General features: G+C 45.0%; 1 protein-coding gene across 1 annotated transcript in view; it reads right to left on the reverse strand.

The window, feature by feature from the left end:
* Window positions 1-4,568: 4,568 nt before the first annotated feature.
* Window positions 4,569-23,835, reverse strand: part of LOC146178968 (endothelin-converting enzyme 2-like) — a 33,864-nt gene continuing 14,597 nt past the window's right edge. Inside the window, exons 6-11 of the mRNA XM_084580086.1 lie at window positions 22,888-23,136; window positions 21,642-21,866; window positions 20,831-20,989; window positions 12,088-12,570; window positions 10,378-10,581; window positions 4,569-4,819 (exon numbers count right to left, since the gene is read on the reverse strand). Coding sequence (XP_084436212.1) covers window positions 4,649-4,819; window positions 10,378-10,581; window positions 12,088-12,570; window positions 20,831-20,989; window positions 21,642-21,866; window positions 22,888-23,136 — 1,491 coding nt within the window. The 3' untranslated portion in view covers window positions 4,569-4,648. The remainder of the gene's footprint in view (window positions 4,820-10,377; window positions 10,582-12,087; window positions 12,571-20,830; window positions 20,990-21,641; window positions 21,867-22,887; window positions 23,137-23,835) is intronic.

Consider the following 23,835-nt stretch of genomic DNA (forward strand, 5'->3'; position numbering starts at 1 on the left):
TAGTGGGGAGACGCGACGTACCACACCACCGGCGTTTGGACTGGCGCCTGCTCGTCGAGAGCGCAGCGGCCGTGTTGTGTTCACTTGAGAGCCGGCGCACGGTGCGTGCCTTTTCGTTCGTTTCCCATGACCCTGGATGGCCGACGCAACGCCGCACGTAAGACGACACCGGATGTCCGCGCTCGGCAAAGGCGGTTCGGGATTATCTGCGGTGTGTGTGTGTGTGTGTGTGCGTGTGTGATTGCGTGTGTGTGTGTGTGTGTGTGTGTGTGTGTGTGTGTGTGTGTGTGTGTGTGTGTGTGTGTGTGTGTGTGTGTGTGTGTGTGTGTGTGTGTGTGTGTGTGTGTGTGTGTGTGTGTGTGTGTGTGTGTGTGTGTGTGTGTGTGTGTGTGTGTGTGTGTGTGTGTGTGTGTGTGTGTGTGTGTGTGTGTGTGACCAGCCTTCCAATACTTAGCCGATTCAAACCTACGACGAAGGTGATGTCATCGCCCATTGTATTCCACTAGGTTGTCTTCGCTCCTCCCTGACAATATCAATCTTGCTGCCGAGCTAAAACACATTGCAACGAAATTCCGCAGTCTTAGTGAACGTTTATTTGGAGTGGTGTTCAAAAAATTACTGAATAGGCCCCAAAAAGCACCACGATTCTAAGAAATGAATCGGGACCTTTAACTGCGAGCTGTAATTTTTAAAGGACGTTTTAAAGGCAAAACCAATAGTTTCCTATAATGAAATGCATGCGGGAAGCCAGAATGTGTCACTAAATGCAAAGGAGGCGGTTAGACCATATTGGACCGCACTTTTGGCGATTTCCATGGGGACATTATTAGCGTTCAGGCAGGTTGATCATCAGCCCTTCATGGGGGCGAATCATGACTGAAGGCTTGAAATAGTTGAGATTTCCACGAATTATATTGTAGGAACTATAATCGCGCCAATGTTTCCCCTGTTACGCCACGATATCTCTCTTGTTGACGTGCTGCTTCGGCTAACTGTTTTTAAATGGCTCTAACAAAAACTACCACAAAATATGCACCTATATAGCGATTCTGAAACCCTTTCAGAATCAACCAACTGGCTGCCGGGTGATATGATCTCAGTGCCGAATGGAAGGCGGCAAGATGGCATGCTGCCGTAGTGAAGACAGTGGCAGTCCAGGTTGGCGGTAGATTGGCCTGCATGGCCAACAGTCGCGAGTGTCCACAGGATGCTCGAAGCCAGGGCGGGGCTTCCCCTCAAAAGATGTAGGCGGTTGGAAGGCATACAGACTCTTCGCCGCCACCTAAGGTACCAGGTTCCAATACTCTCTTTGAGGATGGTAGCCGCCACGTCGACAACAATTTGTTAGGAAAATTTATTACTGCCTTCCACATTTTTTGCCAAAAAGAACCTTTCCGCACTGCATGCAAAGTATGAGGTTTTAAATTCTAATCCTGGAAATCACCAGCCGTAGAATCGCTGGTAAAAATATATATTCAGCTTACCTATGTATCTTTGTCAGCTGGGCTGTGGTTAGGTACTCTTTGGCTTCAACATGTTACCGCAAGATGAGAAGGTCACGAATTTTGCGAGAAAAGTACTCCCCTTCATTATGTCTGATAGTAAGTTGCAGCAAGTTACCTAGAGGCAGCTGCCAAATTTCTCTTTCGCCAATCCTATATTATTCACTTATATATCCTAGCTTCTTTTCATTAACTACAAAAACGTGCAGTGCTCCGAACGGACATCTTCTACACATACTGATGATCGAGTGCCTCGCGGTCAAGCCTTGGGTGGAACTTCACATAAACAACACATTATTTTTTATTTTATTCATTTTTATTTATATACCTTAAAGGCTTCAGGCATTACATGGGGGGGGGGGGAGGAGTCACATGAACAAAGTTGGTTATAACAGGCACATAAGTAACAATTGCACTTAAGGATCAGGGAAGAGGGAAAGAAAGGAAAAAAAAAAACAAGTCATTCAGGTCGTTATTTGTCTTTTTTTATACAGTAGTTATATGACCTAAGCAATTTTACATGCTCTGAAGAAACGAGGTATGCGCGCGCTTAATACCAAGCAGTAGGCTGAAATGAACAAGAAATAACACAGCACTACACATCAAGGAAAAAAAGTAAAGAGCATTGCAAAATATTAACATTCAATTCCCTCCAAAGCCTTGAGGAATGAACTATGGTCAGGTATGTACTGGTATGTGGCATCCAGCTTGGACCACAGTGTCCAAGGTTGACCACGGTCCAACAGCAAACGACTTTTGCCCACCTCGCGGTACCAACGGGGAAAACCCAGTGATTTCAAGAAATATAATTTAACTGAAGCAACTGCGCTTCTCTCTCTCTCCGACTCACACCGCCACAGTGTCATGCGTTCATTATCTCCAGTGTTCGAGCCACATGATCGACAGTTAGGTGACCGCTGTGATAACTGTTTTCAGGTCTGCGTCCTATCAGCTTTATTACACCGCCATTTTATCGCCGTTTCAAGGTGCTCAAAACGTGCATGATACGCAATAAATACTCGTAAGTCTACTGAGATTTTTTAATACAACCAAAGCCGTTAATATGACGGCTTTTGAAGACGGGCTAGCTTTTTCGCTGCAGGAGATACGGGGTGTTTCACGTAAAGATAAGCCTTGAGCAAGGGACATAAAGTAAAGGTTTTATGGGGTTTTTCTAACAGGCTAATTGCTGCGCCATCTCTTGACTATGTCCAATTTAATTAGGGCGTAAAAAATGCTTTCTACGCAGGGTTGTTCCTAGATTAATGGATTAAGCCTGAGCTTAAGTAATGTGTTGTGGTCAGATTAGGTCCCATATGTGCACACACAAAAAAAAAAAAAACGTTAAGGTCGCAACCTTATGAATCTATCTAGGATGCAATCCTTGTAATCATTTTGAGTCAGCAACGATGACGTAGCCGCACATATCAAAACCCTGTCATTGCCTGCTCCCTGAATTAGAGCGGAACAAAATATTTTCCATTCCATTAGCCTTTATTAATATCAGGCGTTTAAAGGGGCATCAGTCTTGCAATGCAAGGAAGGAGCGATAGCGTAGCAGAAACATTTTAACGCCACAGCATTAAAGATGCAAAGCTTTTAGCTCACAAAATTTTAAATCCGGATAAGAAGAGCCTTGAAAATTGTCTTATATTTCTATGTTCACTTGCGGCACACATTGTGTGGCGCACTAGCTTTAAAAAACAAAAACTGTTCTTTAGACAGAGAGGGACACTAAGCATTGTGCGTGTTGTGAAGGCAGCAATTAACGAGAATATTCTTTTTGGTCGGCGCACAGTGAAGAGAAAGTGTGGTATTCGTCCCACTTTTTGATGGATACTTGAGCCGCGTCGTAAGCGAAGTCAAGGAGGTGAATTCGAAAGTAGAGAAAAAGAGCCGCCGTAGTGGAGGGCTTCAAAATAATTATATATATATATATATATATATATATATATATATATATATATATATATATATATATATATACACCTTGCAGGAATGAATTCCTGTTCAACATGTGGTTTTCATGACTGCCTCAAAAGAGAAAGATGTCTGAACGTAATCAGGCTTTTCCTTGGATTCTCTTTTTCATCCAATTCTGTGGATATTAGTGCGGTGCTCTTTCTAAGAAGGATTGTTTTCTGTAAAAAAAAAAAAAAAAGAATAGGGGGTGAGGGAGGGCTTCGCATGCGGTGGCCATGCCGACCGTGGAGCTTGCAGTAAGGGGGCTATAACGTACTGGAGAATTCATGCAGCGGCTTTTGTTGAAATTCGCACACCGTACTAAATAATTGAATGGTAGGATCGAAATTTAAGAACGTCTTGACGAACTATAACTAAGAATGTTACACATGCCAATAAGATGTACACTACCATTTAGGACAGGAAAAAAGCCTGATGCAACAAGTCTGCACAACGCGAATATCATAAAAGATCAGTCGGCATAAAACAGTGCAATTTATATGTATCAAGAGCGCGGTCACAGGAGGCGCCGCGTAATATACTGTTGAAGAATAAGATGAATAGTCCTTAAAAACTGGTTCTCCGCAACATAACACGAACTAACTGCAGACTCGTATAAGTCCTTTGGTGAAATTAGCAATAAAAGACGCGTTGTGAGTTCAGATTTTTTTATAAACACAAAAATGTAAAACGACAGTGGCACGACGCCAAACCTTGTAATACTGAAGATCTCTTCTGTCTTCTCGACAGAAGATTAAAGAACACGTTGCTGGAATGGTTCTGTTATATAGGCACCAGAACCAGGGAGCATAGTGAGCAACACCTATTAGGCAGGGCAATTCATGAAGATTCCTGACATTCCTGCCTTCACTTTCTCTGCATACACGCGCTTTCCACACGAACATCACAGAAATTGTCAAGCCTGTTCTCTGAAAAAAAAAAAATCAAGAACAACAATAGAATGATTGGTACATGCAAATGTGAAGATGTGATAAAAGTCAATTGTTAGTAGCTGTCGGCAAATTAGAATAATATGGAAAGAGCTCCAGATCGCCGAAGTCCTTCACATTCCATCGTAATTTCCACACAAATACTAGTCTCGTACGTCCACAGAGTTTGTATATAACATAAAAGTCAAGAGCAGGAAGTCGTATAGAATAAAATCTGGTGCGAAGGGGCAGGACTCATTCAAAGTAGGTGCATTTCTTTTCCGGGTTCATTGGCGACCCTCTTGGGCAGCGGAAGGCACGAGCGAAAGCCTCAATGTTGCTGACTGCCTTGTTGCAATCGCCACCCACATTGGCGGAAGAGCCCTTGCGTCCGCACATGCTGAAACACACCGTGATGAAGAACACCTGCACATGAAGAGAAAACTTCGTCAAGGGAACAATGCGAGTGTCCACACCAAGGCTATGTCAATGGGAAAACATTTGCAGCGCAACAGAAAAGGGCAATGAAGAACGGGACAAGCGCTACTTACTGCTGGGCGAGTTTGTTCACTATATCAATGGGAAAAACATGTAGTGGAACAACAACGACGAAGCACAAAGAATAATGGGACAGGCGCTACAAATGTTTGAAGCGAAAGCTTCAAAAATTTCTACGCCAGGTGGTTCGAGCCGACGGGCATGCACGCTGTTTACCTTGAGGGAGGTTTAGAGGTCGAAATTCTGCGTTAAGCCTGGTGGTCGCCATGTGACTTTGGGGCATAGTTATGTAGGCCACCAAGTTTTCCGTGACCACTCTCAAGGTCAAGGTGACGTCAGCTGCCGTCGGATATGCACAGATTGCACCTTGAGGGAGATTTAGAGGTCAAACGTGTGTGTTAAACATGGTGGTCGCCACGTGACTTTCGGACAGAGACACGTAGGCTGCCAAGTGGCCCGTGACCACTGTCAAGGTCAAATTCACGCGAGGTGACATGAGTGTGCCGTGGATGTAGAGGGCGCTATAGGGGTGATATGTGTATATATAGGCACCGCCGGGCTCCTGCCTAGGTTACACGACTGCGCGAGATGGAGGAGAATGAACGCCATGCTACATAGCGCGTCTGAACGCGCAGGCACGTCGGATTGAGACCCAGATTAGGCGGCGTGCCGGAGAGACCGATGAAGAACGGGCTTTAAGTTTGGAGAAACTGACAATTTGTTTAATCCAAGCTTCGAAATCAGCGTAGCCATGTACGTACATCGAGATTTTGTTTACCTGCGGGGTTAACCAAAGTTAAACCTCCACAAATTTTTTCTCCTCGATATAAGCAAAATCGCCCAGAAGAAAGTTCTACTCTCTGTAGGATATACCAAACTGACATCCACTGCTGACATGTGGTTGGCATGTCCGCAGCAATCATGGTTTGATTAACAAATTATGCAACAAGCACAAGAATCCCTCTTATAGCTGTGGCTCATTCTGTTGAGCGCCACCTGCGAACGGCTACAAAAATCAGTGGCCGAATGCACCGGTCCTGCTTTGATAGAAGGCGAGGTCAAAGCAAACCGACATGCTGAATAGTGCGGGTGCATGTTTCGTAACCGGCGGTAGTAAATATGTTCGCGAGACCGTGCGTTGTGCCCTTTTGTAGCCCTTCACTCTTTCACTTGTTCTTGTATCGCTGCTGTCAAATTCCGGCGAAGATCTCCAACGAGAATGAGACTGAGCTGGTGATTTGCTCATAAAAAATAATGGTGTGCTCGAGTGAATAATCTTTGTCGTGGCACCCACGTGTTGAAGGAAACAAATGCAAACGGCAGTACTATTCTTTGCGATATGAGCGTCTGTTAAATAAATAAAGTAGTGAACTTTATTTTACCTTTTCAATTACAAGTCATTTGCTTTTTGCGCAACAGTTCAGATGTAGGCAAAAATGACACAGTTAATGCATTGTTCCTCTTTTCATGAATCTGAAACTGTCTGCACGCGCATTAATTGGCCTAAATAAAGCATTTAGATGTCTAGACGGTGATTTAACGTATGGAATACGTTATCCGCCCGGTTTCGGCGCGCCATGAGGGAGAAAACGATGCCGAAGAGACGAAGGCTCTAAGGACCAAAGATGAATTTGAATTGACTGGGTCTCCGACTATGTACGCTGCCACTGAAACATTGAATAGGATACTTAGGGTCTTCTTTCATTTCCTGCTTGTTTTGTAGCGCAACCCTAAAGTCGACCTCATTTCTCTCAATTCATCTCTATCACCTTGATGTCTGCATAATGGACTGCCGGTGGAGAAAAAAAAAAACATGCGTCAAAATACGTCTTTATTCCCTCCGCGTCGATTCATGGTGCAAAACTATCGTGTTTCTCTGTGGACTCCTCAAACGCGCCATCTGAGAGAACACGTGCCAAAGATCAAATGAGACAGTTGAGCCTCCAATTCATTTGGTGTGTATACCTATTCTCGACGGTGAGATATATTAAATATTAAACATGCCGGGGGTAGACGAACACTTTTCTGAAGCAAGCGCATTAACTGCGTGAGAGGTTCTACCCCGTGAGTGATTCCACCAGGGTTTTTGGTGATGATCACACAGTTCCAGATCAGCATCTGCAACGCTCTGTTACGAAGGCTTTTACAAAATGGGCTCCAATGCGAATGGAATCATAACTCGAATTTTGTAGAACTCCATATGTGATTGAGGTTAAGCTGATTTCTTCAAGGCAGCTCCAGTTCTGATACCAGGCGGTCTACAGCATGCAGACAGTTCTGCAATCTCCCTGGGAGTAATGGTTTATTATGTACGACGCTTACTTCTAATGCGAATAGTAACCTGCGTTACATCGATTTCTATCGACTTTTAAGCCAGGTGAATTAGAACGCTGGAATTGACTTAAACCTCAAAACTATATTTTAGCAGAGAAAAATGTTTCGAACTAAAGAAAGTAGAAGTAATTGTGCTACTTTTGATCAACATCCTAACCGTACCTAGTGGCAATCGGTAAAAGGTGAAAAATATTAAAACTGAATTCAGACATAGACATAGTAACTGCTCGTGAGTAAATTTCGACCTCTGGTGAATCAGAAACAGTGACTTCGCGAAACAGAAATAAATGATGCCTTGCACGCTTTGTTTTCGCCTTTACTAGCTTGGCTTGTGGGGTGTAACGTACCAAAGCGACTAAGGCTATGAGAGACGCCGTAGTGGAGGTCTCCGGATATTTCGACCACCTGGGGTTCTTTAACGTGCACTGACATCGCACAGCACCCATCATACGGTAGACTCCCGGCTATGCAGGGATCCGAAGAGAAAGAAATGGCTCACGATATAGCCCGCGCTACTCACATCCAAGCGGCTGTAATCCCAGGTCAAGCCCTTTTACCTGGCACCAGAAGCAGGCCTACAAATTCACAAGTGCTGAATGCATGTGAAAACACGATACCGACCCGTAAGATGCCCCATTTATGTCTAAATTTTGTAAAAGCGCAAGCATGTGGTGTAACTGAAACAAATCCTCCCATTAGAAACTCCTGACGTTTCTGTCTTAGGTCGATATGTACTTGTTCAGGGAGTCAGTATGGACTTCGTGGTGTTCCTGGGCTTTCAGAGGTCCAAATGAGCTCGCTCAAAAAAAAATATTTTCATCAATCCAGCCATACCTTACCGATCACCGTCACTTCTACAGCAAATCAGTGCCGTCAGTCAAGCCTGAAGGCTCCATTTTCTGGTAATAGACGCATGATATCCTAGACGGCTAATCAATGTTCTCATTGACTTCTCTCTCCGGCTCACACAATTCAAGGTAGCCTACTCCATTTTGTTTCCACTGAACTCTTCCTTTAAAGGGCCGCTGTCCACAGACGGACCTTTTAAGCAAAGAAGCCCAGTGTTTCGATCAGGTACCGGAGATAGTCTGTGCAAAATGTTAGTGACACGCAAAGCAACAAAAATACAAATCAAAGCTCTCTCATGTTCTCCTTAGAAAAGCCAGCCTCCCCGTTCCCTGCGCTGGCCCGTAAAGCCGCAGCTTAGTCGAAAACGACGTCCATTCGTCCGTCTTGCTGTCTGAGGGTGAAGAATGGGTGTCTATCGCTCGCTGCGCGCTTTTCTCTCGCCACGGCCGGACTGAATCCAGCGGCCAGCGCTCCCTCGCCCGCTTTTTTTTTTTTTTGTTTTCGCACACATGTAGTGCCACGCCCCACCTCCCGCCAAACGTAGAGAAGGAAGGGGAATTTGTCTTTCGGAGGTTAGACGACCGGGCAGGAGAGTGAAAAACCTTTGCGAGGGAACGGGAGGAGAGAAACACGACAGAATCGGGTGATTGCGGTGGCTGTAACTGCATTATTGGTTACTCTTTTCAAAAACATTTTGCGGACTTGCGTTCTGGGGGCGAATTCTCACAGTCACCGGGGAAGAAAATATTTTCGACCGGAGGGTGGACAGTGGGCCTTTAAGGCAATGGGGAGCTTGACAAGGGTGCCTTACGGCAGCTATATATATATATATTCTATATGCTCCTGTTTCCACAATGAACGTCGTGTTGAAAGTTAGCCCTAGTCCTGCGTTGTCCTTGTTCTCCGTTCTTCCCGTGCTATGCTTCCTGAGTAATGAAGATAACAGCCTCGCGTCCATGACTTCTCCAGTGGAACGCCTAGACCACTGAGAAGTGAGGTTTATGGCAGAATTCTTGTACGGCGCTCGCTTTTATCTGTCATGTCAACAAATAAGAATGATGAAACTTGTGTAATTATATTGTTAGGAAAACGACGAAGCGGGCAGTGGCGCGGGTGGAGCGCTCGCGCTAGGCCCTTGGCCATTAAAGCATATTTCATCATCATGTCATCAAGTCGTTCTGTTTCTGTTGTGACGCCGTGTTCGATCGCTTGCCATATGCCACAACGCCACAATATATTTAAGCTTTCTGCACTTATTAATCACAGCAAAACAATACGAAAATTTAGTCATAATAATTCGCACAAACACACTTATCGTTCTCGAGTGCTGTTGCCCTTTAGAATCGATTTCCTGCCATAGCAGTGTATTGCCCCACTGTTGAAGCAGTTGTAAACTGCGTTCGAAACCTTCATTTCTGAAGCCTTGTGACACGCATTTTTATCTTTTAATTACTTTTCTCTTCTTCTTCTTCCTTCACTGAAGACATTGCCGTGTCGAATGTCCTTGCCTGTACAGCTATTTTTCCATGTGAATTTTATTGTAGACACACCTGCCAGGTCCTGAAAGGGCCTGCAGTATCTATAAGTAATAAAAAAGTATTATCGCAAGCAGAGGGCCTCTTCGGCTGCGTGCAGTTCGAATCCGTTTATCCGATATCTCTGTAACGTATGCTCTTTTTTAGACATCACTTTTCCTGACCCATTGTCATCGGTAGTATTCACCCCAGTTTTGCTTGCGAACATATGGATGCATGCTGGCCATATCACAATCCATACGGCAAGCTGTTGCTACACGACTGTGCCTGTCCTGTTTGTCCGTACCGTATAAGGTTGGGCTTGTTGCGTCTAAGGTGGCAGCAACTCACGACTCACCATTGCAAGCGTACTCCTCCCCTTTAGCATTATGCTTCTATGAGAGATGCTATGTTGGTGTTTCGCTTCCTATCGTTTCTTTCGCTTCCAGAAATGTTCGCGTCCTCTTTTCATTCTATATTCGCGAATTCGGGGACAGTCCCCATTGATGTCTATTGCAGCAAATTGAGAACTGCGAGTACAGCACACCTCACAATCCGCCTCGTCCTCCACAGCCTTCTTATGAGGGCATAAAGTACACACTGAACCGGGCCCAAACCGATAAGATGAGAAGTCAAAGACCGGAAAATTCAGATCGGCATGATAATCAGGCAAATAGGGAAGGCTGAAGGGTTTTAGTAAGTATGGAATAATCCGCGACGGAGCTCTCTTCTCTGAGAAATTCTTGTACTAGAAAATATTACCTTTGAAAGCTCAAAACAAAGGCGTACCTGTTCCTCCGACCAATGCTCGGAGACGCGGCTGCCAGTGGCTTCATCACGGCGGCGTTCCATGAACGCGTCGTGAGCGATTCGCAATGCGGGAACCTCAGGGAAGACGTCGTCGCCTGAGGGAAGGCAGTGGGCCCTTTGAGTGGTCTGCTCCCGCAATTCAGCAGGCGCCCACGAATTGTCAATGCGACCGGACGGATCCACCTGCGACAACAGATGCTAAGGAGGGCCGTTTTGCAGGCCTTGGGACTCCTGCATTTTTTCAAGCCCTTCGCGTAACACGGCGGTGGACACGTTTGACCTTAAGCGAAGTGGCATCATACCAGCTGCTGAGAAAATGGGCCCCAACTCGGCTCGTCGGAGAACACGGCGGTGGACATTCGCCGCGCTTAGCGCGCCGCTCGCCCGTGCCGCTCGCCCGTGCCGCTACTGTCGGTGTGACGTTATACCAGGATGTGACGTCACGCAACCAGAAGTAGAGTCGAAAAAGGGCATAGAAACGGATTGGCGCGCAATTTGAAAGCACCAAATGCTAAAATGGGTAAACAAGAAGTCAATTAATGGGATGTAAAGGATGTGACGTCACGCAACCGGAAGTAGAACCGAAAAATGGCATAGGAAGGGATTGGCGCGCAATTTGGAAGTACCAAATACTAAAATGGGTAAAGAAGAAGTGCATTAAGCATATATATATATACGTAATAGAAGCAACTAAAAGCAACCAACAGCAGCACCCTTGCTTTCGCATTACTCCAATGCAGATTCTGCAGTGCTCTATATTTTTTGAATACCATTCACCTTGCCTAAATTATTAACAGTTCCACAACCGAAACATGCAATTCAATATAAAAAACACCAAAACGACCACTAAACAAGATTTGGATGCTCTTTAAAATTAATTCGGAAGTTTAGCGAAGAATTGACCGCTATGCTTATGTGAAGAAGGGTTAGGAACTCTCAGAATGCCATGTCATTGCTTTTTGCTTACGGGAGTGTCATGAGGGAATTCAAGGTAAGGTCAGGTAATTTACCCCCCTTCAAAAAGTGATTAGGATCCATGAAAATGAAGGTGTGGAAATATGTGTCAAAGCCAAGCATTTAAGCTCGAAGGTGGTGTTTGTAGCGGAAACAATATTTCCAGACATGCTGCACTCTTGCTGGCCACAGTGAAATATGGGTTTACACACGATGCCTATCTGATACTTGTATGTTCTTCAGAATGACAGCTCGAAAAGTATGTACTGAGGGAGGCTGACGACCAATCGTAGCCGAACCATATAATGGATATATTAGTTCCAAAAAAACAGCAAAGAGCTAATGGCGACAAAGATGTCATTCGATTTGTTTATGTTAGTTTTTTTAATATCAGTCGCACTAGAGGCATGTTCTAGAAGAAATACGTTTTGAGGCCTGGTGCTCGAGCATATGATGACACAGATGTGTGCCTGCGTGCGCGCGCGCGCGCGCGTGTGTGTGTGTGGGGGGTGGGGGGGGAGAGAAAGTGAGAGAGATGCAATTCTGAACGAAGAAGCAGCAAATTAAACACTACGGCTATAGAGCGAAGCAGGGCTCCAAATGAGTATTATGTTTTTTACAACCACACTGCAGTAATTTCGGTCCAGCGCTTCCTCCTAGATCTAAGCCATGCTTTCGAGAGCTATCACTAAGATGCTCATAGACAAGGCAGGTCCTGCGCTTCGATGCACTCACCATGAGTCCCGTGCTGTCCACTGCCTTCACCATTTCCTTGGCAAATGTGAAGCCCAGACCACCGTGCGTCATGGCAGGTGTACCATAGACGTAAAACAGTGGTCTTTGCAGAGCTGCCAGGGACACCGACACCACGTTTGCAAGGTAGTCATAGCGGATCAATGGCATCAGGAAATTCAGGCGCTGTTTCAGGGCTGGGGCGTATTGCGGTTGCTCCGAAATCTGGCTCAGTCGTTCATGGCCGTGCACCCAGTAGCGGGCAAGCGTGCTTTGGGCCGGAGCGAAGATGCTGTACATCTCGCTTAGGGCCCGCCAGTGCAGAAGCTTATCGGGCGGCCACAAGGACACGCGGACCTTGTCCAGCTTGTTCTTGGCGGCGAGGGATGCGTTAGGTGTAGAATTGCTTCCCCAGAAGTGTGTGGAGAATCGTTTCCTGGCCGCCTCTTTTATCTCCTCCAAAGTGCGATCCACGAGCGAGCGAACCTTGGATAATGAGCGATAAATTAAGTACCGAGAATAATTTGTTACGAACTAAGTTAATTTACAACGCCAATAAATTATTACGCTTTCAAATATTGTGTGCCGAAAGGAGTGGGTAAAAATAAATGTCTATATTACAGCATCTTGAAAGCCTCCCCTATTGAAAAAAATCTGTATATAGGACCTATTCATATGGGGTTATTGGACATGGGAGTTGTGGGAGTTGAGGGAGTGGTAGGAGTAAAAGGAGTAGTAGGAGGCGCAGGCTATGTGCGTTGTCGAATGTGGTCAGCGCCCCTCGTTGTGGGAAAAATGAGGAGCAGGCTAAAAAGACGTTCAGGTAAATAAAAAAATGCACGTAAATAAAAGAAATGAAAAAAGAAAATCTTCCCGCACCAGGAATCGAACCATGATCTCACGGGTTACGCCGTATACAAGCCCAGCACGCTAACCACTACACCACGGCGGCAGATGGTTTGTATGCTTATATTCGTCGTTTTCTATTTCGATTTTCTGTTTCGCACTTTGCATCCTTTTCTTATGTGCGATCGTCCTTCGACGATTGCCCTGTAAACACGCTGAACCTTTTTCTTTTCTATCAATACACATAGGCAATATCATCTATCATTCAAACGTATCAGTGTTTTGCACGTACACCTAAGAATATGCGAATATGTTACGTACTGGCTATTTTTTCGCCGTGTTAGAGCGCATTTTTCTTTCTACTACAGAGATATCTCGTACTGATCCGCTTGTCATTAAATGACCTTTTAACTTCCCATGCTGCCAGCGGAGCAGCGGCGGCGGTATTTTACTTCCCATCGCTACCTTTGAATATGCAAACCCTTAAATAAGCATCGCTGTTGATATGCAGCTATCAATGAATGGTTCGGTAGGCGGCGACGTGTGTTTTGAGTTCTGCTCGAACATACTTATGTTCATGTGCAAAGGCGAATTTATTCCCTGCACTTCCGTATTGCAGACTCGTCATCAGTTACAGATATGAACGTGCGTCATAAGGTCGGAAGACGTGCAGCGATTGTTGATTGTAATTACCGCATGCGCTCACAGCAGCGCATGCAGAAATCGAAATGTAAAACAAACTTTCATGTTCATTTCATTCAAATTTGAAAAAGGCTTTCTTGTTTTTAATTCTTGATTGAATTTAGTGGGGACACCGCATGCGTATATCAAACTTTGCCTTTTCAAACTTCCATAAACAAATCCTGATTAAGGAGCCCATCCAACTCCTGTATCATGGTACATAGGACCTATTCACAACTCCGATAACTCTTAATATATATCCCACATGTGATATACAGGAGATAAATGAGTCTGAAAAGGAGTAACAGGACCTATATGCATATCCTGCGCGTCCTCCTACTAGTCCTGAATGCGTCTTTATGGGTCCTTTATGCCCCATTTCGGCTCCTGCATACTCCCATATTATTTCATACAGGACCTATAAAAACCGCAAATAGGTTTTTTCAATCGTAAAACCATTTTGCGCCGACATTGCTCCAGCACCAATCGGTGGGCAGCTACTTCACGCTAAAATATAAAAAAGAAACTCCCAAGCGAACTGCAGGATCTGCGCTGCAGAAATGCGAAAGCCTGAGCTTTGCTGCTGCACACGTTACATACTCGCCTCGTGTATAGCTTTCACTAGTAAAGAGAGGGCTCGTGCCGCCATCCTTTGGTGCGCATTCATTGCAGCCCCCACCTGGAGGAGCGCTGCAACAAATGCGCACCAAAGGACGGTGGCGCTCCTCCAAGTGTGTGAAGTACTCCCCTGATGGGGCTGGGACAGGTAGGTCACCGCCGCTTCCGGCGGGGGCTGGCCTGTCGCCGCATTTTTATCTGTTGTAGGCCGTCATTGCACCCGCCACCGTTTTGGTGGTGGACGACGGCTGTTGTTGCGGCGCGCGTCTTTCTCTCCCTCTTCCTTTTCTTTTTCTATTTTCTCTTCTGTCTGCACGAGGCACCGGAGGTGGCTCAGCTACAGAGCCAGTAGCAGGCCCGTGCATTTTCTTTTCCTTCTTTCTACAGCCACAACAACAGCTCCAGGTGTGGGATTGGAAGGTACTCTGTCGTTCCTGTCACGTTGCTTTCCCGTATTAAGTGATGTTCTCGTGCAACTTGGCTACCACGTGAAATCGTCACGTGATGCGTTCATAACCACGTGACATTTTTATGCAAACTGAATCCCACGAATTTTTCATGCGATACTCTCATAGCGACGTGACATGCTCCTGCAGCTTGATTCCACGTGACCTGGTCATTTAACGTGAATATCGCTTGAATGGGATGGAAATGATTGATTAAAGAATTATTTATTGCTTGATGCTTATAACTGAATTAACTCAATTACAAAGTCCTGTATCGCACGCTGCAATTGTTTGTCTATGACCTTGACAGCTGCATTAATTGATTACATTCATCATGCCTAATAAATATTAGTTACATCAAATAATACATTTGGTTTTCAATCTCTGCAGTAGGTAGTACGCACCAAGTGGTCTTTTTACACACTCTTATACACTATGTTGCCATCACATTCACACAAGACACCGCTTGAACGATACATTCAATTCATATACATCGTATTGTTTAATTAACTAAGCTAGGCCAACCTTGCTGCTCCGTATTATACACTCATTATTGTACTACACAATACCATTAATCTTTTTTACACTCATCCATACGGGACGACATTTTCTTGTCGGTAAAATTTTCCGAGACGTCTTGCAGACACTTTTTGTCGACAGGACATAGCCATATATAATACCTTCGCATTAATAACAGTGTCGCTGAACTCAAGAAGCAGCTAAAGGCTACTGTAAGAGCTCCACAGCATAGCACAGTGTCAGGCGAGACAATATGGTGGGGCGAGCAAGGTTCCTTCTTTTACCTGTATCTACTCTCTGTTAGCACGATGTAACGCACAATCATAAGTTTCCTGCTATTTAGAGCGGCACAAGAGCTGCACGCTATTACTGTTTGCAGGACAGAAGCATCTTGGCAAGAGTGCGAAGAGAGCAATTAAAAAAATGCAATCTACATTTTTTCTGAGGAGAACGGTCGGTGTGTGCAGTACGAATGTATTTTGCACTTAGTCGATTTATACACGCGGTCGAAGCATAAAAACCACGGCGATAAATTATAGTCTGCTTTTTGTGCATAATGTTTGGGTTAATTTGTGGCGCGCTTCAATACCACATCCAGGTGGGTTTCGGCTACTCGTCAAAGTAGAGTTTTATGGCAGTCATCATTACCAGTTGAACGAACTCTCTAATTATTCTTTAGCATACAAATCATGACGGAAGTCAGTTCGCCATTTCGCAAAACAATGTTTCCAGATCGTTTCATTAAACAAACTTCATCATCGTTTTTTTCGTTAAGCCACACCGTTAAGAAAGCACACTGCCTACTCCAATTGCCACAAAATAGGATCTATGCACTCAGTGGTCGGCCATGTCAGCTGCCTGCTATCGCCTTCCAGCGCCATGCTTGTGATTGTTTGATCACAACCGCCTGACTTCCAGTGAATGGCTCCTTTAACTCAATTGCGTACACTCTTTCGCAGTGCAGTGGGGATACAATAAACCAATTTTTAGGCACTAAAAGGCAAATACTGACATAATAACAAGCATATGTACATTTAAAGGGAAACAATAACTTTGATAAATTCGTCAATATATACGTAACACAAACTACTTCAGGGGGAAGGTGACTGTAGCTGACACAAGCTTTGTGTATAAATTCATGAAAATATTTTGTGTGACAAGATGAAACCCGAATTTAAGCCGCTGATAAATGCGTGGTGATATGTAATATGATCTCATTATTAATGTGTCTCTATGATCGTTTTTCTCATAGGAGACTGGAATGCTAAGGTCGAGAGTGAAGAAATATCCGGAATTACAGGCAAGTTCGGTCTTAATGAGCCAATTGGCAGAGGCTAGTAGAGTTTTGTCAAGAAAACAACCTGACCATAGCGAATACTCATTTTCAACAGCACAAGAGGCGCCTGTACACATGGACTCCACCGGACGGTCTGTACAGGAATCAGATCGATTCTATTCTTTACCGGCAGAGATAGAGAAGCGCTATACAAGCAGTAAAAACAAGGCCTGGGGCCGATTGTGGCACCGATCACCAGCTTCTTCTTGCCAAAGTTAAGCTTCGATTGAGGAAAACGCAGAAAACTAGAAGGCTTTTCAGGTATGATCTGCATCAAATTCCATCAGAATATGGCGTGGAAGTGAGGAATCGATTTCAAGAATTAGATCTAGAGAGCCTGAAGAGATGTGGACTGATGTTCGTGATATAATACAAGAAGTTGCTACTAAGGTAGTTCCAAAGCAAAAGAAATGCAAGAAAGCAAACTGGTTATCTGAAGAGGCTTTGAAATAGCTGAGGAAAGGAGGATGGCAAAGTTATGAGGGAAATAGAAAGACACAAACAAGGTTCTCAATGCGAATTTTCAGAAAATAGCAAGTAGAGATAAGAATGCCTTCCTGAACATACAGTGCCAAGCAGTTGAGGACAGCCAATTAAGCAACACAAGAGCTCTGTATAAGACAATCAAATATATCAAAGGAAGCTTCTGAGCTAAGCTGGGCGCGATAAAGGACAAACGAGGCAAGGACCTCACTGAAGCCTCAGAGATAAAGAAGAGGTGGCAGGAATACAAAGAACTGTACAAGAAGGACCCGGATGTGCAAACCCAACATAAGAGGGTTGTGATTACTGATCTCGAGCCAGGCATCCTGAAGAGTGAAGTTGAATGGGCCTTCGCCAGCCTTGCTAAGAACAAAGCTAACGGAATTGATGGCATTCCAGCTGAGTTGCTTCAAAACCTCAACCATGATGCTGTTAACATTCTGCATACATTATTTCAGAAGATTTGGACAACCCTGCAGTGGCCACAGGATTGGAGGAGGTCGGTTTACATCCCCATTCCAAAGAAAGGCAGTGCCAAAGATTGTTCCAACTACCGCACGATCGCACTTATTTCGCATGCTAGCAAGGTGATGTTGAAAATCCTCCAAGGTAGGCTGCAGCAGTATGTGGATCGGGAGCTTCCGGACGTGCAAGCTGGGTTTCGCAAGGGCAGAGGAACTAGAGACCGAATTGCCAACCTTCGCTGGATTGCTGAAAAAAGCAAGAGAGTTCCAGAAACCCATCTACTTCTGCTTTATTGATTATGCGAAAGCATTTGACTGCGTAGATCACAGCAGATTGTGGCAAGCTCTCCAAGAGATGGGAGTTCCAATTCACCTCATCTGTCTCCTCAGGAACCTGTATGAAAGGCAAGAAGCCACAGTTAGAACTGGGCATGATCTTACTGGTTGGTTTCCGATTGAGAAAGGACTGAGGCAAGGCTGCATACTGTCGCCCTGCCTATTTAACCTATATGCAGAGTGCATCATGAGGAAGGCCGGTCTGGACGAGTCTTCAGCTGGAGTGAAGATTGCTAGAAAACGTATCAACAACCTTAGATATGCGGATGATACCACCTTAATGGCAGAAAGTGAAGTGGAACTCAAGAGACTTCTGATGCGCGTACAAGAAGAGAGTGAGACGTTTGGGCTTAAATTGAACATTAAAAAGACAAAGATCATTTCGTCTTGCCCTGTAAAGTCCTGGAGCATCAAGGGACAAGACATGGAAGCTGTGACAGATTTTCTCTTCTTGGGCTCCAAGATTACCTCGGAAGGAGACTGCAGCCATGAAATTAGGAGACGCCTGCTTCTGGGAAAGAGAGCAATGGTTAGCCTTGACCGCCTAGTAAAGAGCAGAGACATTAGTCTGCCAACCAAGATCCGTATAACTCGTGCTATGGTCTTTCCAGTTGTTATGTATGGATGCGAGAGTTGGACTGTGAAAAAGGCTGACTGCCGAAGAATTGACGCGTTTGAATTGTGGTGCTGGCGGTGACTCGTGAGAGTTCCTTGGACTATCAGAAGATCAAATCAGTCGATATTGACGACCATAAACCCTGACTTCTCATTGGAAGGTCAAATTCTAAAGTTAAAGCTCAGCTACTTTGGTCATCTGATGAGAAGAGAGGAGTCGCTGGAGAAAGATTTGTTGTTGGGAAAGGTTGAGGGTCGCCAGAGAAGGCGTAGGCAGCGAACGCAATGGTTAGATGGCATTCTCGAGGCGTTGCTGATGAGGTTATGCGATGTTAGGAAGATAGTGAAAGACCGGAAAGCGTGGCGTGACATGGTCCATAGGGTCACGAAGGGTCGGACACGACTGAACGACTGAACTGAACTGAAGATAGCCACTGTAATAAATGTTATGAAACAGTCTGTTGACCTACAGGGAGATATAAATGGGAGGGGGGAGGGGGTGCACAAATTTGATTTCGTGGTAGCTATACATTTGTTCGGTGAGAAAAAATCCCCTGCCTCGGTTGTGCAATGGTTAGGCGCTAGACTGCATTCCCAAAGGATGCGGGATCGAATCCAGGCCGCAGCAGCGGCTTTTCGATGGAGACAAAAAGCAAGGCGTTCTTGTGCTACGCGATGGGAGTCCACATTAATCAACCCTAGGTGATGGAAATTTCCCGAGGCCTCCTTTACGTGGCATCTCTCATAGTCTGAGTCGCTTTGGGACGTTAAAGCCCAAAAGCCAAACCATAGTTTAAACGTATAAATCTAGAGCTGCGGTTCTGAACATCTTCCAAATCGGAAACAAGTGACTCAACGCTAAGGCTGCAAACACTTCATGAATATTCTAATTTCGAGCCCACCAGTCTTTTATGAAACATATTTAATGAACTGGATAAACAAGAGAAATTTATGTGAAGGTATGAATGCATGCATTTGGATTTTTCACTTGGATGCACGGGATTTTTCCAACTTAGCTTAGAAGATACGTAAACAGCAAGGCACTTATTTGATAACGGTCTCAAAAGAAAGATTGTTAATGTGAGAAGTATTAGGTGTGGTTAAAATACGAAAAACAATTTGTTTCTTTTGGTTTATGGGGTTTTAACGCCCAAAGTGAGTCGGACTATGAGAGAGTCCGTAGCCGAGGGTCATCCCTTGACCGGGATTCAATCCCATGTCCTTAGGCAGAGTAGTCAACCGCCCTAACACTTGCAGCACCACGGCGGGGTCTGAACACGAGAAATGTGCATATACATGCTTACATATTTATTCAAGTTTATATATATTGTAAAAGAAGGCTAGGTCGAGACGGCGAGGTCGTGACGGCAAGGACAGCGAAGTCTTGTCTAGCGTTTTAATCCGATCACGAACCCAGGCGCGCGCCGGAGCCGGCGCCGCTGGACGATGATGATGGTATGTACAAATGAAAGAAGGTCCACACAAGGCTCACAATATATATATATATATATATATAAACCTTGAAAACGGAAAGTCCACCGTCAGAAACTGTTGGAATAAAATAGATAATCGGGAAAGTTGTGTGACATCCTGTTTGAATTTAACTCTGGCTCATTAGTGACAAGCAAACCATCTCTCTCTCTCTCTCTCTCTCTCTCTCTATATATATATATATATATATATATATATATATAATTAGTCTTATATTTCATTTCTTGCACAAATCAAGAACTCTATTAATGTTAGATGATGGCCAGATACACCATTATCATGATTAATTTCGCGATACGTAACACGGTCATCAGCAAAAACGTTTATTGCAGAATAAATGTTAGTTGGTAAGCCTAGGGACGGACACGAGCTGCGTCTTCGATGTGCAAAAACAAATGCTTGTCGAGTTGGCTGAATTATGAAGATCTCGGATTACGTTAGTGTGAGTTGCTAGGGGCTTCAGGTGAAAAATTAACAGACGGGGCGGCACCACCCCCCCCCCCCCCAAAAAAAAAACAAGCCCACAGGCGCGTTGGTAATGAATGTCATCAAACTGTTCAAGCGTGACTCATAAGGCGACCGTTAATGGATCATGAAAGCAAGTGTAACTTTCTGACTTGCTGCTAGTGTACTGGACAGTGATGTAAACCACACAGCAGGGTGGCAGGTGGCGATATAGGAGATGAGCCCACGTTGCTGCAAGTACAGATCGCTCGTTTTATTCGTTTAGGCACTCTGGAGTCTCGTCTTTCCCCGGTGCTTTATGGAACTTGTAAATGCTGATCTGGCGCATTACAACAACGACGACTGGCCAATACGAATAACGTCTCGTTATCCTAGCAAGATGATAATTAGCGCCGTCGCAAAGTACGACAAAATAAGTAATTAAAAAGTAGGGTAATCCTGCTTACCTTGGCCGTGATAAGCGCCTCCACGAACAGCAACCTGATCAGCACACCATAAGAAGCCTCCACCTCGGTGGCACAGAATACCGGCCGATTGCTGACGCCGCGCTCAAGTTCACCGAACTTGATTTTCAGTAGGCTGATGCTTCCAAGCGGAGCGAACACCTGCGACAGAAATACGGTTAACTCGCTTTCCATGTTAATGTATTTTCACAGTACTACCTATTACGAATGACCCCCTCCCCCCCCCCCCCCTCTTCAGCTCCATTCACCCGAGACCTCATACTTGTAGCAAAGCATAAAATACCGCTGTCTAGTAGCAAATTGACCTTACGGGATTTCAGCCGCATGTCACAGAGTCACGTGTTATGCATTCATTCCACGCGATTATCAACAGTCATATAAATCAGAGCACATCAGTGCGCAATTTTGCATTTATGATTCTCGTGACCCTAAGGTATTGCACTCTCCTGGACAACACACCAGCTATAGCGCGATATCTGATCAAGCATGTGGATATGAGGCAGAACGGCCATCCTTAATTTTCAGAAGCACGAGCGAAGACTGGAGAGTTATGGCGAAAGAAATGTCCCTACAATAATAAAGCAAACAATAGTTCAAGTCAGTCAAGGAGAGCATTTTAGAATTTCATGTCAAAAAAAACGATATTTTGAACGTCCCACATAAATTTTGATAAATAAGACCCGTTTCTTTAGCCTAAAGTATGCAACAACCTCCTATCAGTTCCTTCACTGCATGTAAGTAAGCGAACAGTAAAACACTGATCACAGTTGACTCATTTCGATTGACTGAATACCTGCACGAAAAACCATGCGATGTGCTGCACTACTTCGCGTCGGCTGTACTTGGTGAAGAGCCCGTCAATCGTCGTTAGCAGCGCCGTGTCTTCGACCGTGACGTGGTCGCCAGCCTCAAAGTCGGGCGATATCGCCACGTGCAAGCCAAGCTGTGCCAACCACTCGGAAACGTTGATGTTTGGCGTGAGGCGTTCGATGTTCGACAGAGGGAATCTAGCCGGAATCTGCGCAAAGACCCGCAAGGGACGACGAAAAATGTCGACCTGAGCACACCAGAAGTATTACGAACTCTATCCACCATATAAGTAATGACATTTAGCATGCACTGAGAATGCAACACTGCAAACGACCGTTAGTCGCCTGTGCATACAATCTATCCTGAAAATTCGGCTCTCTGAAAAAGGTTTCAGGTACGAGCCCATAAAAGTTCTTGCACGCGTAGTTTATTCTTCCGACGACGACGTAGCAAACAATCATTTAAATTTGCGCCCCTCACATTTTTCTTAGCAAACGCGCCGACATAATACTTCAGTTAAAAATTCAGAGTACGAGATACAAGAAATTGAATTATTTCCAAATATTTTCATAACCTTCAGACTAAAGTGCTCAAAATTTATGATTCTGTTCATATGTCCATCTTCTCCATCCACGGCTCTAGGTTCAATGGTTGTTATTGTTGTGGCTGTAGGAAGAAGGAAAATAAAAATGCACGGGCCTGCTACTGGCTCTGTAGCTGAGCCACCTCCGCTGCCTTGTGCAGGCAGACGAGATTCATTGATTGATTGATTGATTGATTGATTGATTGATTGATTGATTGATTGATTGATTCACAGAAAGGGAAAGGCGCAGTATTTGTCACACTTGTAGCTGTGGACACCTGAACCGTGCCGTAAGGGAAGGAAGGTGGGAGAGAAAGTGGATAGAGAGAAAGAGGAGCCGTAGTGGAGGGCTACGGAGTAATTTCGACCACCGGGGGATCTTTAACGTGCGCTGACATCGCACAGCACACCGACGCCTCTTCAGGCAGACGAGAAAATAGAGAAGAAAGAAAAGGAAGAGGGGAAGAAAGACGCGCGCCGTAACAATCGTCGTCCACCACCGAAGTGGTGGCGGGTGCAATGACGGCCTACAACAGACAAAAATTCGGTGCCAGGCCAGCCCCCGCCGCAAGCGGCGGCGACCTACCTGCCCCAGCCCCATCAGGGGAGTACCAAGACACAAGCTTTCATTGGTGCAACTACGTGCCTTGTTCCTCCGACTGAGCACGTCCATGAAGCGGCTTAGGATATCAGATTCTATTGCCGCTAGCTTGGCGACTTCCTCTTCGGTCGGCTTCGGTTTATCGACGCCTGCAAATGCCTCAAAGTAGCTGCTGTAGTACTTGTAGAACACTTGTGCAGCGATCAGGGTCTGGTGGTAGTTAGACCAGAACGGCATGAGGTTGCTCGAGCGAAGGATCAATGTGTTCCTGCCGCCACTGGTGTTACGCAACACCTGCAGGAAATGAGTGCGTTAAGTTGCGACATATGTTGCTTCTCATCTCCATAAACAATGACGTCTTTCTTTAGCAACGAAGGCAAGGCTACAAAGACGAAGCGTCAATAGATGTTCTATTTAGCCAGGTAGTTCGAGGCCTTCGGTGCTTCTGTCTCTTCAGCAGGTTGTTTTCAGCAGGGTACCTTCAACCTCCACTTGGGGAGGTAACGCAATCTAAAGGAACTTGCAACTACACGTGCCTAAAGAATTTGTTGTAAATGAAGGAAGCCTTTTGGCTACTTGTGAACGAAAAGTTCTCCGTTGTGATAGAAATATACCTCGTATAGTGTTTCAGGGGAAGATACAATCTACTACGTATAAAAAGAGCACGTGTTTCGGCTCTGCAGCTCGTGCTTTCTTGCTAAGAAACGTTTCCACACCCTTCTCCCACCAAGTGTGGCGGGCTTGGTTAGCATCTGACCAGCTGAACGACCAGTTGGCCTTGGTGACGCTGGCCCAGAACATTCTCGACGCTTAATAGTGCGGTAAATAAAGTAGTTTTCTCCTCCTCCTTGTCGCTACTGAAATGACTCCCCATATTAGGCATCTATTACGATTCTCCTTTTTTTTTTTTGGTAGCATTCCATAATCTAATCAACCTTTAAAGCTTTAAAACGTTTCCTGAAGTCTTTACGTCAAAAGGCTCTCTTGACCACT

The sequence above is a fragment of the Amblyomma maculatum genome, chromosome 9 (assembly GCF_055883805.1).
Source record: "Amblyomma maculatum isolate TAMU_Amacu chromosome 9, ASM5588380v1, whole genome shotgun sequence".
Taxonomy (NCBI): Eukaryota; Metazoa; Arthropoda; class Arachnida; order Ixodida; family Ixodidae; genus Amblyomma; species Amblyomma maculatum.